Source organism: Gracilinanus agilis, chromosome 6 (genome assembly GCF_016433145.1).
Source record: "Gracilinanus agilis isolate LMUSP501 chromosome 6, AgileGrace, whole genome shotgun sequence".
Taxonomy (NCBI): domain Eukaryota; kingdom Metazoa; phylum Chordata; class Mammalia; order Didelphimorphia; family Didelphidae; genus Gracilinanus; species Gracilinanus agilis.
In genome coordinates, this window is record NC_058135.1 from 285750559 (window position 1) to 285766187 (window position 15629).

The following is a 15629-nucleotide window of genomic DNA, read 5'->3' on the forward strand; positions in this document are numbered from 1 at the left end:
CCGCCCCGCCGCCCCGCCTGCCTCGTCCTCCAGCATCTCGGCGTCCAGCGCCTCCTGTAGTCGCTGCGCCAGGTCCACTTTGAGGCCGCGCGAGTCCAGGCCCCGCCGCTGCAACTCCGACCGCAGCTCGGTCACTTTCAGCCGCTTCACCTCCATCGCCGCCGCCGCCGCCTCCGCCTCCCTCCCTCCTCCCGCCGCCTCCTCCCTCCTCCTCCGCCCCCCCCGCAGCCCCCCCGCGAACCGTCGACCCGGGCCCAGCGCGCAGGCGCAGGGCCCGTCGCCGCAGTCGCGACCGGCTGCCTACCGCGCGCCGGAGTCCAGGCCGGCGCAGCCACGCGCGCCCGGAAAGCTGGGTGCCGGCGACCAGACGCTGGGGACTCTTGGCAGGATCCCATTTCGGTCGCTCCCCCGTTCCTTCTACCTCCCTTCTAAGCCAAACCCCGGGTCGCCGAGGGGATTCTTTTACCACCCCTCCTTTCTCGACCCCCGCGGCGCGCGCGTACGGGGATAGGCTGGCCTTTCTCCCTCTTCCCGCCCCTTTTTGCTTCTCCACCAATCACTGCGAAGGGGTATGTCTTGATTTGTTTGGGTCTGCTTTTTTTTTTTTTTTTATTGCTACCCCCCAGGAGGGAGAACCCGAGCCGGCTTCTACAGTGGGGCCTGCGCGCCTTCAGCACTCCGTCCTTTCTAGCTTTCTGCTCTGGGAAGATCCTCCAGAGCAAGGTGGTCCCAGCAGCTCTTTCGCTCGCTTTCATATGCACGCACCGTAGCTGCCGAAAGTCGCCTTGAGGAAGGACGAGGTCGGAGAAAGAATCACTTTATAACCACAGAACGTCAGCGTGGAGCTAAGGACGATTTGTTTACGGCTTAACTCAGCAGGAGCGAAGGCCGAGCTTCCACTTCTCCAAGCCCTATTTTCTATTTATTGGGCGGCTCGAAGCGCCCAGTCTCCGCTCCCATTGGATGATCAGGTCCGCCGGGATTTATTTTTTGCTCTGATTGGGCGGCTCAGTCGGAGACGGTTTACACATTGGTTCGCGCGGGGCGCGGGCCAGAGGAGGCGGGCCTGGTGGCTTTTTCCTTTCGGCGGGCGGGCACGGGCATGGAGCCATGAGGTGATTGGATAGTGGGGAGCGCGCGCGCGCCGGGGGCTCTGTAGTCAGGCCCTACCCCGGAGGGGGCAGGCGGCATCGAGGTTGGTCCCTGCGGAAGGCTCGGGTGCCGGCCACTGCCTGGACCAGGTCCCCGAAGTCCTGGTTCTGCTCCTCCTGACAGTAGGGGGGCGTGGTGGGGTGTGCGGGTCTGCAGAGGCCAGGGGACTCCGGGACCGTGGGCGCGAAGCCGTTCCACGCGCGTGTCCGGGGTCCTCAGGGTTTCTTGACCTCCCCAGGACACTCGTCTCGGGAGTGGGGGACTGGAATTCGCCTCGCCGGGAGGACCTGGGCTGGCCTAAAAGTCACCCAAATCGGGGGTGGGGGTGGTGTCCATCTTTATATCCGTCCGGGTCGTGGGGGGGAGGCGGGGCTCCAGGAGCCGGGCTGGACTTGAGAGTTCACGCCCCGGAGCCCCCCAATTTGCCCGGATTCGGGGCCTCTCCTGAGGTTCTTGAAGGAAACCTTGGTGACTGAAGCCCTCAGAGGTGGTTCGGCAGTCCCAGGGCTTCCTTTGGGGTCCTTTCCTGCTAGGCGGCGGCCGCCGCAGCATCAGCACCAACCGGCAAGCAGTATCTCTAGCAGCGGCAGCAGCAACATCGGCATTGCTCCTCCCGCCCCCGAGCCATGGAGAAGAGGCTGCTCGAGGCGCAACAGTATAAGGAGGAGGGGAATCAGCGCTACCGGGAAGGGCGCTATCGCGACGCCGTGAGCCGCTACCACCGGGCGCTGCTTCAGCTTCGGGGCCTTGATCCAAGCCTGCCTGCCCCATTGCCGCCCTTGGGAGCCCGAGGCCCAGTCCTCACCGCGGAGCAGCAGAAGACGCTGGAGAGCACACAGACAGACTGCTACAACAACCTAGCTGGTAAGGAAGGGCCTCACATCCAGAAGTAGTCTGCAGCTGGTCTTTGGGCTGTAATTCTATTTCTGTATGTTGTTGATCGTAACGTTAAGAGAATCTGCTGGGTTTGTTCATTTTTTTAAAAAATTGGAGGGGGTGAGTGAGAAAAGCCTGCGGTCTGGTAGTTTTAGGGTGGGTTAAGATTTTTTCCCCTTTTCTCTGATAGCCTAGGCAGCTATAAGCCTGGAAAGACATCTGAGGAAATGCCATCTCCCAACTCTCATTTTCAGACTGAAAGTTGAACAGATGGCCGAGTTGATATCTTTAGCACTATTTTGCTGAAGTGAGGGGAGATCTCTAATCTTAGGTTAGTCAATTCTAGACTAGCTAAAACAGATTTCGCTTTAATTAAGTTTCTGAGCAGAGACTTTAAACTAATCCAGAATGGTGCCATGGAGATGTTGAAATGATTTTTGTATTTTGAATGGGGGGAAAGCACTGGGTTTTGTAACAACTGGAATAATCCAGGAGCTCCCTAGGCTAATGCTCTTGGAAACCAGAACCTTCTCTGACGATTGGGTGGATCTCTTGGGCTAAACTGTTGGGGCCAGCCAAGCAACAGTTTAATCAAAGTGTAGAATTTTTGATTTATGTGAGGAGAGAAAGTATCAGAACCAATGATATGAGCTATAAGAGCAGGTGTAGAGTTCCCATTGCACTTTAAGGTCTAATGGCAGAAAACTGCCCTAGATCAATAGTAGAGAATAAACTAGAATTCTTCTTTTATACCCACATCCCTATAAAAGTAACCATATTGTTAGAGTTGAGTCAATGCTGGTGACTTGGGATTTTTGAAAAGAAATATTACTTGCTTCTAATCCAGTTTATTTAACCCTGGTATGATTTCATGGTGGAGTCTGAGTGCAGAAATAGAAAACCCCCTTATCCTATACTCAGCAGCTTGGGCACTTAAGAGATGTCTTGAGGAATTCACAGGACTTACCCAGACACTCATAGCAGGAAGGATATGACCCAGGATTCCTGATTCCTAGGGCTAGTTTCCTTATCGATTACACCATCATAATCTCTTTATGGCCTTGCATACTTTTATGTAACAATTGCCTATAGTGCCTTTGTAGCTAGGAGTTCTAATTTCTAGGGGTTATAATTTGAGGATTTAAAGCAAAAGAAGAAAAACAATTAAAAATTTAGGAAATGGGGCAGCTGGGTAGCTCAGTGGAGTGAGAGTCAGGCCTAGAGACAGGAGGTCCTAGGTTCAAACCCGGCCTCAGCCACTTCCCAGCTGTGTGACCCTGGGCAAGTCACTTGACCCCCATTGCCCACCCTTACCAATCTTCCACCTATGAGACAATACACCGAAGTACAAGGGTTAAAAAAACAAAACAAAACAAAAAAACCAAAAATTTAGGAAATCACAGTGCCCAACCTCCAAGTATGTGAATTATTACATAGTATATTAGAATATCCTAAATTGCATTACCTGTTTGATATATACTGAAGGCATTTGCATTTGGCAACTAGTTATCAAGCTGTGATCAGCACTTTGTTAGAAGTGGGGAGTTCGGAGTCCCAAGTTTTCAAGGCAGTGATGATCTAGTTAGAGATGTAAGTAATACAAGAGATACCAGTCAGAGGAAGGGACTGGGCATCCAAGGCTTTCCTTTTACAGAAGAGGAAAGCCAAGGAGACTGAGTGGCCAGGCTTAGCTAGGTCACACCTAAGATTTCCTGACTTCAGATCCAGGGATCTGTCTTCTGTGCTAAATTATACAGACAGTGTTAGTTCAGAAGACAGGGAGATTATTGCAGCAGACAGGGAAAACTGTTTAGCTGTGCGTTGAGTAGTCTCTCATTTGATTAGGCAAAAAGAGAAGGCTGAACTGAAGGCAGATGAAACAGCAGAAACAAGGCCTCTGTGGAGGGGGATGTGTGGGAGGGAGGTAGAGATGCACAGTTAGGAGGGCCCTCAGAGGCTGGGGAAGATACAGATACATTGGCACAGTGCCAGAGCCTTGAGAAGTATGGATAGTTTGTGTAGGGGAGTGATACTAGGTTAAGCTAGAAAGATGGGTGGCGGAGATATGAATTGTAAGTAAGCTGCACTCTAAAAAGAAAAGGGTTGCATCCCCAAAGACGGAGTTGGTAAGTGTCAAAAGACCTGGACACTATCTATTTTGAAGGGAAGTCAGGAGATCCTGAGATCTCTTCCTTTTTAAAGCAGGATAAAGTACCCATCTTATTCAACAAGTGTTTTTTTGTTTTTCAAATTTCTTTTAAAGACTGGGTCTCTGTCTCTTACCAAGGCTGGAAGGAGAGCCGTCATTCCTAGGCCTGACATGTAATGTAGGTGCTTCTGCCTGCTCCATTTTTCTGACCTTACCCAGTTCATAACCCCTTAGGCAGCCCTTCATTCCTGGCAGCTGACCATAATTGATGCCAGATTTAATTGGGACACTGGATCTGTTTTAGTTCTACTCAGTCTACTAGCATTTGCTAACCTAAACACCTACTATGTGCCAGGCACTGGGCTGGCAAAAGGCAAAAACCAGTCCCTGCTCTCAAGGAGCTAGCTCCCTATATCTGATGGGGGAGGCAACAAGCAACAACTATATGTGCAGAGAAGATAATAGAAGGATAAATTGGGGCCAGTCTGGGAAGGAAGGTTTAAGATTAAAGAGATCTGGGGCAGCTGGGTAGCTCAGTGGATTGAGAGCCAGGCCTAGAGATGGGAGGTCCTAGGTTCAAATCTGGCCTCAAGACACTTCCCAGCTGTGTGACCCTGGGCAAGTCACTTGACCCCCATTGCCCACCCTGACCACTTTTCCACTGAGGAAGCCAATACACAGAAGTAAAGGGTTATTTAAAAAAAAAAAAGATTAAGGAGATCTGGGAAAGGCTTCTTGCAGAAGGTAGATCTTTAGCTGAGACTTGAAGGAAGCCAGGACATGGAAATGAGGAGGGAAAAGGTTTCTGGTATGGGGGCGCAGCCAGAGAGAATGCCCAGAGCAGAGATGAAGGTCAACCAAGAAGCTAGAGCTACTGTATTGTGGAATAAGTTTGGAGGTATAAGAAATAAAGGGAAAGACTGGAAAGAAAGTAAAGAAGCCCCGTTATTGAAGGGCTTTAAAAGCCAAACAGAAAATGTTATATTTGATCCTGGAAGTAGTAGGGAATGACTGGAGTTCGCTGAATGGAAGGAGGGAGAGATCTTTGATTTAGGAAGCTTAGTTGTGATCTTGACAGCTATGAGGGTGGAATGGACTGGACTGGAGTGGGGGAGAGGCAGAGAGACCTCCCCTCCCCCCCAGCAGGCTGCAGTCCAGGCCTGAGGTGATTGGGGCCTGTACCAGTGTGGAGGTAGTGTCAGAGAAGGGAAGGATATGAGAGATATTAAGAAAGTAGATTCATATATTTGTGGCACTCGATACTTTTCTGGGGTTTCTATTTATGTTACTCATTTAAAATCAACAATCTTGTAAACCAGGCCGGCATTTTACAAATGTTCCTGTTGAGACATAGGTTACATAGCTTGCCCAGGGTCACATGGTGAATACAGAGCTGCTTCTGACCTTTGTTATAAAACAGAAAACAATTCTCACCATTGAGAAGCAATAGAATTAGTGAGATCTTTCTAGGCTGTCCTTTTTCTCTCTTGGCTTCAGCATGTGTATTTCTTTCATGTGTTGCTAAGATGAGTTTTCACCCTCAGCTTTTTGACCCACTAACCCTGTGCTCTCCCAAGGAGTGGTTGTTAGAAAGGCAGCTGAGGATTCCCACAGTCACAGAAGGCGGCATACAGTTCTGGGGTCACTTTGGTGTTTCCAAGGTCACCAAAAGAATCACCTAGGGAGCAGCTTGGTGGCTCAGGGGATGGAGAGCCAGGCCCAGAGATGGGAGGTCCTGGGTTCCTCAGACAATTCCCACTTGTGTGACCCTGGGCAAGTCACTTAACCTTCATTGCCTAGCCCTTACTGCTCTTCTGTCCTCAAACCAATACACAGTACTGATTCTAAGACTGAAAGTAAGGGTTCAAAAGATAAATACATAAAAAAGAATCAACTGCTAGGGCTCACTCAGGGGATCAGAGGTCAAGAATCAGAGTGGGAGCAGGAAACTGAGGAGTGGCTGTCCATTTGCATAGAGGAGAGGAGGCCCAAGGAAACAGCTTTCACTGAACCACTTGTGATGCCAACAATGGAAAATGTTTGTGCACCTGATGCTATAGTAGAGGCTAAGGGCCAGTGTCACAAGTAAGAAATCTGGGTTTAATTCTACTTCTGACCTGTCCTGTGTGGTCTAGTGCTGTTCTCTCAGACTGCCCAGTTGCCAGTTAGCATTGGTAGAGAAAGCAGAAGTTTATCTCCTATCCACCTACCTCCAAACAGAAAAAAAGCACAGGGGTTAGGCTTTATTTTTGTTGCTGTTGTTCAGTTGTTAAGTCATGACCGACTCTCCATGACCCCATTTGAAATTTTCCTGGAAAGATACCGGAGTGGCAAAGATGCTTTTCTGATGGATTAAGGCAAACAGAGGTGAAGTGACTTGCTCAGGGTCATATAATTAGGAAGGGTCCGAGGCCATATGTGAACTTGGGTCTACCCAAGTCTAGGCCATGTAACTGCCTCTGTTTTTTTTTATTTTTTAAACCCTTCTTTCCTATCTCAGAACTGATGTTAAGTATTGGTTCTGAGCCAAGAGAGTGGTATGGACTTAAGCAATGTGGAGGTTAAGTGACTTGCTCAGGATCACACAACTAGGGAGAATATGAGGTCATATTTTAACCCAGGACTTCCCATCTGTAGGTCTGACCCCTCTATCTAGTGAGCCACCTGCCTGCCCCTCTGCCTCTGTTGTTTTTGAGTAGATAATATTATCATATTGATTGTTTAGGCATTAAAGGGGTCCCAGGCAGACCCTGAGGGAAGATCTTCTCTTTAGCAATACCAGAATTAAGCCAGGACTATACCATAGAAGAATTTACAGAATGGACCTGCTTTGTCTTTTCTCTGATCCTCTCAGCCTGTCTCCTTCAAATGGAGCCAGTAAACTATGAACGAGTGAGAGAATACAGTCAGAAGGTTTTAGAGCGACAGCCTTCCAATGCCAAGGCCCTATACCGGGCAGGAGTGGCCTCTTTCCACCTGCAGGACTACGACCAGGCCCGACGATATCTTCAGGCTGCCACTGACCATCAGCCAAAAGGTGAGGCAAAGGGAGTTGGGATGTTGGGGAAGAATTCAGTCATTCTCACTTAAATGGTCCCTATTTGAAGGAAATGCTATGGGGCTAAATTGTTTTAGGGTCATTGGAGCCCTGAATTAGGGGAGCCCTGCGTGCCCACGGTTAAGTCAATTTATTCTAGTCCGTTATGCCTTTCCCATAGCCTCCTGGTAACTTCAGGAATAACCAAGAAAGAAGGCAGCGTTCCTGAGTGACAGTCTTTGACATGTGTAAACAGCTGGCTTCTATTTGTACTGGCTGAGAAGGAAACTTCATACTGACAGAATCACAGTGAAATGCCAGTCATTATGGAGTTTTCTTGGATTTTTTCCTGTGGTTTTATTCATCACCATCTTGGCTCTGGCAGCCCCCCCCCCCCCCCCAGTGGTTTCATTGGTATAGGGAACTTTATTCCTCAGGAAACAAATGTTTTCTTCCAACTCTGATCTCTAGCCCATAGCTTAGAGTGTCTTGGGGGACAGGGAAGAGACTTGACTAGGGTCCCACAGCCCAGAAGGATCAAAAGAATGGGCTTCAGGGTTTACCCTTTATCTACTGGGTTGTGCTATACTGTCTCTTACTATAAGAAGCCCAAAAGAAATGGGGGGGGGGGAGGGGACAGCTGCGTAGCTCAGTGGATTGAGAGCCAGGCCTAGAGATGGGAGGTCCTGGGTTCAAATGTGGCCTCAGACGCTTCCCAGCTGGGTGACTCTGGGCAAGTCGCTTAACCCCCATTGCCTAGCCCATACTGCTCTTCTGCCTTCAAACCAATACACAGTACTGATTCTAAGATGGAAGGTAAGGGTTTAAAAACAAAAACAAAAAAAAAATAGAGGGGTATCATATAACCTTGCTAGTGTCTGTTCATTTGAAAAAGCAAGTCTGAATGAATGCAAATGATGGGATATGGTTATTAATATGTCGAGTTACTGTTTTCCAAAGTTTACCCCTAAATCCATTTTTTTAAAACTCTCACCTTCCATCTTAGAATCAATACTGTGTATTGGTTCCAAGGCAGAAGAGTGGTAAGAGTAGGCAATGGGGGTAAAGTGACTTGCCCAGGGTCACCCAGCTAGGAAGTGTCTGAGGTCAGATTTGAACCTAGGATCTCCAGTTTCTCAAACCACTGAGCCACCTAGTTGTCTCCTCTAAATCCATTTCAGTCATAGTACCTTAGAAGATCTGCTTTCATGAAGAGAGTTAATAGTTTGTCATTAACATCTCACTTTGGACAGAAATGAAGCATCTAAGGGGCCATTGAGGCAATTAGGTAGCACAGTGGGTAGAGTGCTATGTGCCAGAACTGGAGTCTGGAGGACCTAGATTCCTGGGGTGATGGTGGTGTAATGATGATGGTGATGGGAGAGACAGACAGACAGACACCTGGGCAACTTAACTATTTGCCTTGCCCTTGCCCTTCTATCTTAGTGTTAGTTGTTAGATGTGTTTAGCATATCCTCTGGGTCAGCTAATCTTTTGAGTACCAAATGAAAATCCAGTCCTCAGGTCTTAAGAGAAAGAATGCATCTTGCAGATGAATGAATCTGAATTGAATTGTGCCAGGCACTGAATAGTGAGAATGTGCTCCTCTCTTCCGAGGGCTATAGGAAAACAGGGAATTGTTTTTTTAAATCTCTCTCCCACCCTGAGACATGAATGACTTAATTCCTTTTCTTCTTCTTCCCAAGATGCCAATGTCCGACGATACCTACAGCGGACGGAATCGGAACTAAGCAGCTACCACCAAAAGGAAAAACAACTTTATTTGGGAATGTTTGGTTAGCCACAGAGACTTTTTTTAACCCTCTTTGTTATAGGGTGAGCCCTTTGATTTCTCCTGCCCTTACCACCTGGAACTGGAAGCAAGGGCTTCCGAGCAGAGGAAATGAGCCTGTTGACCTAACTGGACTGGTACTGGGCTTCCATCCCTGCACAAATTCCTCTTAACACAGTTCCTGTTTTCTTCTTCCTGGCCATCTCTTTGTGTTTTTATCTCCAGCGTCATCACTGTAGCTTTGGGGAGGTTTATCAGATGAAACACCAGAACCAGCCCTCTAGATAGAAGGTAGAATTAATGATCTTGGGATGGATGGAGGAGATCCATTGGCCTGAGGGCAAATGATGAGGCTGGCAGGAAATGTTGTTGGAAACAGAAGTCTTCTACTCTTGTTCCTTAGAGATCTAAAAATCAATGGAACCCTGTTGGACAACTGGAGATTTTTTTACATTGGTGTTTGGATGGCATTGAAGTCTGGTAGGCTAGGAAAGCCCTTTCTGTGCAGGCCACATTTTTCCTTTTTTTTTCATGTTCATTAAAATCACAGATTAGGCCAACTTAACATACAATTAGAATAATCATTTCTCCGTTTGGGATATTAAACTGACTCTACTCATGCTTCTCAGACTGAGTTCCCATGATGCCACAGGACTCATGATTGTTTATCCCAACAATAGTCGAGTCCTGCTTTTTTCCTTATCACCCCAGTTTTTGCTGCTTCTTTCCACATAATTAGCATGTATTTCTGAAGTATAAATAAGCCTCAAAAATGAACCACATTAATTTGACTACAATAATGGAGTCAATGCTGGCCTTTGTAGAAAATGTGTGAAAGCAGTATCAGTTCATCCCCACTATACGAAGAGTATTGAAAACCTAATTCTCTTTCTGCCTGACTGTCCCTAGATTTTTCAAAGACCTCCGTCCCTCTAAAGTACCCAAGTAATGCCAGAAAAAGAGAGGACAAGAATTCCCCATCCGTGTGGCCTTTTCAGACGCATCAGGGATGCATATATTTGGCTGAGGATATCCTGGAGAAGGGTCTGATCTGTCCATGTAATTCATTGTCTGGCACGGGCTTCTTTAATCAAGGGTTCATGAGCCTTTTTTTTTTTTTAAATAACTGTTTCAATACAATTTGCTTCCTTTGTAGTCTTGTATATTTTGTGCATTTTAAAGTGTTCCAAGGTGGTGTCTGGGCGTTTATAGCCTTTGTCTACGTAGGCACTGCTCAAACTAGCAGACATCTGGGTTGGTTGGCAAGGCTTGGACAGCCCAGGAAGGTGTGACTCACAACATGCTGTATGCTCATCTCATGCACTCACTCCTGGGCAAGGCCTGCAGTTTTAGCAGGGATGCATGTAACAACTCTTAAGCATGTAGGCAGAGTGTTGGGTTGAGTCATCCATTGGCAGTTGGACTCCTGGGGATACGCTTTCCTGTTTAGCATAGCTCGTCCTTTCGGCTCAGGCCATCTGACCAAGTCGAACCTCACCTGGAGCTCTGCTGGCATAGTCTTGGAGACCCCAAAGACACTTCTTTACTATGATCCAATCACAAAATAAGTTCTAGAAGACTTGCCAGTTTGTATCGGTCATTCCCATTACCAACAACACCCTCCTCTCCCAGCTTGTTGTCCTGTCCTCTTACCTCTATCATTAAGAAAACATAAACTCTGGTGACTCAGAGGATGGAGAGCTGGGCCCAGAGAAAGGAAGTCCTGGGTTCCAATCTGGCCTCAGGCACTTCCTACTTATGAGACCCTGGGCAAGTCACTTAACCCCCATTGTCTAGCCCCTGTCACTCTTCTGTGTTGGAACCAGTACACAGTATTGATTCTAAGAAGGTAAAGGTAAAAAATGAGAAGGCAAGTTCACACTGGCAACAAAAATATTTCTCTACAGAGCGCTTATGGAGAAACTTAAACAGAAAGAGAAATCAAGGGTAGGGGATCCTTTCTAGACTGGCTACTCCAGCCTGAGACACATGAATTCAGCCTTAACGCTGTGGTTATACTGCTAGTGTTTTGCTTTCTCTTCCAATTTTTAAAACTCTAGACAATATGACTGTCTTTCTTTGAACTCTGACCTTCTGTCTTAGAATCAGTACTATGTAGCAGTTCCAAGACTAGGCAATAGGAGTTAAGTTACTTGCCTAAGGTCACATAACTAGGAAGTGCTTGAGGCTGGATTTGAACCCAGGACCCCCATCTCTAGGAGCTCTTTCTCCTGAACTCACCATCTTCTGAGTCATCTAGCTTCCCCAGTGTGATAATCTTATACCCGGTTCACAGTGACATAGAGAAAGGAAATATACATAGAATTGTCACCTGTTATTTGTTAAACTAGTCACTTAATTTAGAGCTTTAAAGAGCCTTAGAAATCACCTATTCCAAGTCCCTCTGGTTGAGGGTCTAGAAAGGGGACATTATTTGCCCAAGTTGTTTGTCCTTCATTTTCAAAAAGGACCAAGGACATCCTGGGATGATATCCTGACATGCATGAATTGGATTTAAGTGAAGCCAAGTAGGCAACAATTTGCCCACATGAAAATAAGTAGGAAACAGCATAGTCAAAAATTGAACTCAAGTCACTGGATTGCTCCTCCATTCTGCCACTCTTTCCTTCTGAGCTGCCAAGTAGTAGCAAAGTTGTCTGATTAGAATTTGATAGAATTTTCCTTACAGTCTTATGAAAGAGGTCTTAATGATATCAAAGTAGCCCAAAGGGAGGCAGGCAGATGGAGAAGGAAAAGTCAAGGAGGCATTCAGAGTCCATGGCCTCATTAGATGGACCCAGAAAATGGGGCTGAGGGGCAGGAAGGCAGCTGCTGAAGCTTAGGAAGCCAGAATCCTCCCCTCACCTATCTGACTGAATTTCCTGCAGAAGGTTGGGTTTGAAAGTGGGGAATCAAGTAAGGGAAATGGTTTGGGGCATAAGAGGCAGAAGGCCCTGGGGTTGTGGCATTTGAAGAAAACATGAGAAAAGGAAGGATGGGGAGGTTTGCTAAGATGAACTGAAAAGTGACAGGGACCCACGAAGAGGTAATTTACTTCCATGATGACTGGTGAAAGAGCTATTGTAAAGTAAGAAGCTGAATCTGAGGTGAAAGATCCTCAGGAAGAAAGGGACCTTTGGTGAGGAGCCTAGCAAAGCAAGGTATGGAAAGACTCCGGTTAAATAAAGGGCCTCTGAAATAATGACTCCCTCTTAGCTAAAACTAATTGGCTGAGGCAAAGAGACAAGGAGTGTCTTAGAAATGTTGGGAGGCTGAGCCTTTCCCTCCTTTCACGAGACTTCAGAAACTGCTCCATGCCAACTACCATTCCAGGGTTTATTGTATCTTGGATTATAAAATGAATCAATTTAATTTATCAGCAATTTCTAAAATGGAGATTAGGTTATTAATTATCCTTCAACCTTTGGGACCATTAGAACTGTCCAAAAATAGAATAGGCTATCTCCTAAAGTCCCGAGTGGCTCAACGCTAGTGGTCAGAGGATTATAGATGAGATTCTCTATCATTAAGTCCTGGCCCTCCCTAAATTTTACAGAAGGGCAAACTGAGGCACAGCAGAGCTATTCGTCACAGTTGGAATCTGAACCAGAGCCTAAGGCCAAATCTAGGACCTGCCTGTCCCTCATCCCACCACTGAAAAAAATAAACAATTGAGATTCTGTTGATCTGTGCACTAGGAAGGCCACAGGAAAGGGCAGCTGGGTGGCTCTGGATAGAGAGCCAGGTCTGGAGGCAGGAGGTCTTGGGTCCAGTTCTGACCACCCACACCTTTGTGACCCCAGGCAAATCTTTTAATCCCAGTTACCTAGACCTGGTTTTTGTCTTTTGCCCTGGCACCAGTTCTCAGTATCAATTCTAAGAAGGCAAGAATTTTTAAAAAAGGGTTCTCCTCTGAGTCTGGTGGGGATCTCTCAATAAGCAGACAGAAAGGAGAGAGCAAGAGTTTCTTCCTCTGGGGATCTACAAGAGCCCTCTGGTCATCACTGGGGGGTGGGGCAAGTCCCTTTTTTTCTTCCTTCCCCAATCACCCGTTTCTTAGTTCTCTTCTCTGGTTGCCTGGAGTGCTTTACAAACCTTAAAGCTGACTGAATTCAAGCTGTTATTACCCTGGGTGTCCCAGGCAGTCTCCCTACCCTACACTGCAGAGTTAGCAGGCTGTGCCTCAGGCCCTGAGCCCTAAACTGACCAGACAAGCAGCTAACCCTGTGTCTGAGAGTCACCTGTGTGCCCAACCACACCAACTGTTCATTTAGTGTTATTCTGTGCATTCCTGAACTCATGTTTCCTAATGTGTCAGTATTCCTTTTTCTAGGTCAAACTCCCCTTCCATCCCAGGTATCCCTCATCAGCAAGTTGACTGCCCACCCCCTGAGGCTGTTGGATTCTTGGGAGGAATCAACATTAGGCTTAAATTTGGCCAAAGGGGGAAAAAACCAGCCAAGACCACTTCATAAAAAGGGTTTCACTTCCACATTTATGGCCCAGGCAATAAGACAGTACTTGGAGAGGTGAGTGACAACTTCAGGGGAGTTCTGAAGGCCAAGGTCCTGGGCAAATTATGTGACTGGAGAGAAGCCAAGGAATCGGGCCTGCCTCCTTCCCTCCCTCCCTCCAGAACCAGGGGGAGGAAGTAGAAGAGTCCACAGAAATGGGAGAGCAGATCCCAGTAGGAGCTAGCTAGCTCCTTGGCTCAGGACCACTGGGTGGGGCAGGATGAAACGAATGCTGCCTGCTCACCTCCCAGGAACAAGGGCACCCCAGCAGCAGCAGCAGCAGTGACCTCCCTGCCTTCCCTCAGCGGATGGACTGTTCTCGGGAAGGACTCCCTCCCCCAACAGTCCCGGGGCCAGGTCCAGGGTCTTTGGGAGCCCCCCAACTTCCCAGGCTGAAGTCAGAGAGCCAGGGGTGCGGGCACACCTAGGAGGGGGCAGCCTCGGGGTCCTGCTTGCTGCGTTTGGCCAGGTCCTCATTGTGCGCCTTTCGGATGTGGCGGTACAGGTCCCCCGACTGCGTATAGCTGCGCAGGCAGTAGCGGCACTCGTAGGGGCGCTCCCGCGTGTGCACGGTGGCGTGGCGCCTCAGCGTGTAGGAGCACGAGAAGGTCTTCCCACATGTCTTGCACGTTGGGACATCCTCTGTGAAAACCCCAAAGCCCCCCGGGGCCACTTCATACTCGGGAGGCAAATAGAGAGACTCATGCAGGCTGCTGTGTGCTGGGGGAGGCGGGGTCACCAGCCCTGGGTGATAGTGCCCAGGGCCAGCTAATAGGTGGTAGGGAAGGTGGGAATCAGGGGCCAGAAAGTGGTCAGCAGGCCCCACCTCCTCGAGCCCTGGGCCTCCTGCCCCAGAGGCTGCTGCCACTGTGGCCTCTTCGAATGCCTCGGCGGGGGCATAGCGGCTCCTACACACAGACCCTGGGGGGAAGAGGCCCTCCGATGCCCGTGGCCGCTCTTCAGGCCCCTCTGGCTCCTCATCGGAAATGACAATGGCCTCCACCTTCACCTGCACGGGCTCCGCCTCTCCTGGGGCTGGGGCCCGGACTGGGACCTGTGGAGGTGGGTAGAACCCATCCATGGGCCCACTAGGTCCTCGAGGGCCCGCTACCCCTAAGTTCTCAGGACCCACTTCCAGGGACCCTGGGGGCTCCCCGGGGGCAGCCCCGAGACTGGGGGAAAAGTAGCCCGTGGGCACCGTTTCTGTGGAACTACTAGGGCTGGAATGGGAGCCTTCCACCACAGGAGCGTCTATGCCAGGCTGGGTGGTATCTGCACCATCCGGCCCCGGGGGCTCCTCGGTGTGGGGGCCTGAGGGCAGGGCAGGGGCAGGTGTTTTCCACTGGTTCTGGTCCCTCCAACTGGGCGTCTCCTGCGGAGGAAGGATGGGCAGGAGGCTGCGGGAAGTGCTGGGCAGTGGCTCCGGGGTGGTCGGCTGCGCCCGGGACTCTTCCTCCTTCTTGGTGCTGTCAGCCTCGGCCAGGCCCCGGGCCTGCAGCCGCCGCTTGCAGACCTTGACGATGTCATTCATGTGCAGGTAGCTGGCAGCAGCCAGCACGTCCTCCACCGGCGTGTCCCCGCGCAGGGCCAGCTGGCCTGCGTACATGAAGTCCAGCAGCAGCCCGAAGGCAGGCGCCGTGACGATCTCGTTGTGGATGCACACCAAGTCGCGCTTGTCCAGCTCCCGCTCCTTGTAGAAGAGTTGGAAGAAGGGGCTGCACGAGGCCAGCACGGCCCGGTGCGCCTGGAACGGGGTGCTGCCCACCAGCACCGTGCAGTCGCACAGGAAGCCCTGCGAGCGCTGATCCCGAAGGCTCTGCAGAAGCTGCTCGCTGTGCCCAGGGAACTCCATGGCCCCTCGCCGAGGGAGCCCTGGGTCCTGGGGAGAAAGGGAAGCGGCAGGCCATGAGGGTAGAGGCGCTCCATCTGGGCCCCTCACTCCCGGTCTTGGCCCCAGCAAAGAGAGGGCCAAGCCAGGGGGAACCTGCCCCGATCAGCTTACACCCCCAAAGCCCCGCCCACTCCCCACCAGGGCAGCCCCAGAAGCCCCGCCCACCGGGCCCGCCCCGCGGGAGCAGCCCTCAGGCCCCACCCCTGCCAGGAATAGCC

The 15629-nt window shown here is 49.7% G+C and overlaps 3 protein-coding genes across 3 annotated transcripts in view; 1 reads left to right on the forward strand and 2 right to left on the reverse strand.

Annotated features, from left to right (window-relative positions):
- The window catches only part of HNRNPUL2 (heterogeneous nuclear ribonucleoprotein U like 2), a 19230-nt gene extending 19059 nt beyond the window's left edge, over positions 1–171 (reverse strand). Inside the window, exon 1 of the mRNA XM_044682014.1 lies at positions 5–171. Coding sequence (XP_044537949.1) covers positions 5–156 — 152 coding nt within the window. The 5' untranslated portion in view covers positions 157–171. The remainder of the gene's footprint in view (positions 1–4) is intronic.
- Positions 172–292: 121 nt separating this feature from the next.
- On the forward strand, positions 293–10161 carry TTC9C (tetratricopeptide repeat domain 9C). The gene is made up of 4 exons (XM_044680049.1): positions 293–1274; positions 1686–2016; positions 7032–7214; positions 8921–10161. Exons 2-4 carry the CDS (start codon positions 1779–1781, stop codon positions 9013–9015), a joined length of 516 nt encoding a protein of 171 aa, XP_044535984.1. The 5' UTR covers positions 293–1274; positions 1686–1778; the 3' UTR covers positions 9016–10161.
- A 3328-nt stretch (positions 10162–13489) lies between these two features.
- Positions 13490–15390, reverse strand: ZBTB3 (zinc finger and BTB domain containing 3). The gene has a single exon (XM_044680695.1). The coding sequence runs from the start codon at positions 15370–15372 to the stop codon at positions 13945–13947; it is 1428 nt and encodes a 475-aa protein (XP_044536630.1). The 5' UTR covers positions 15373–15390; the 3' UTR covers positions 13490–13944.
- Between the last annotated feature and the right edge of the window lie 239 nt (positions 15391–15629).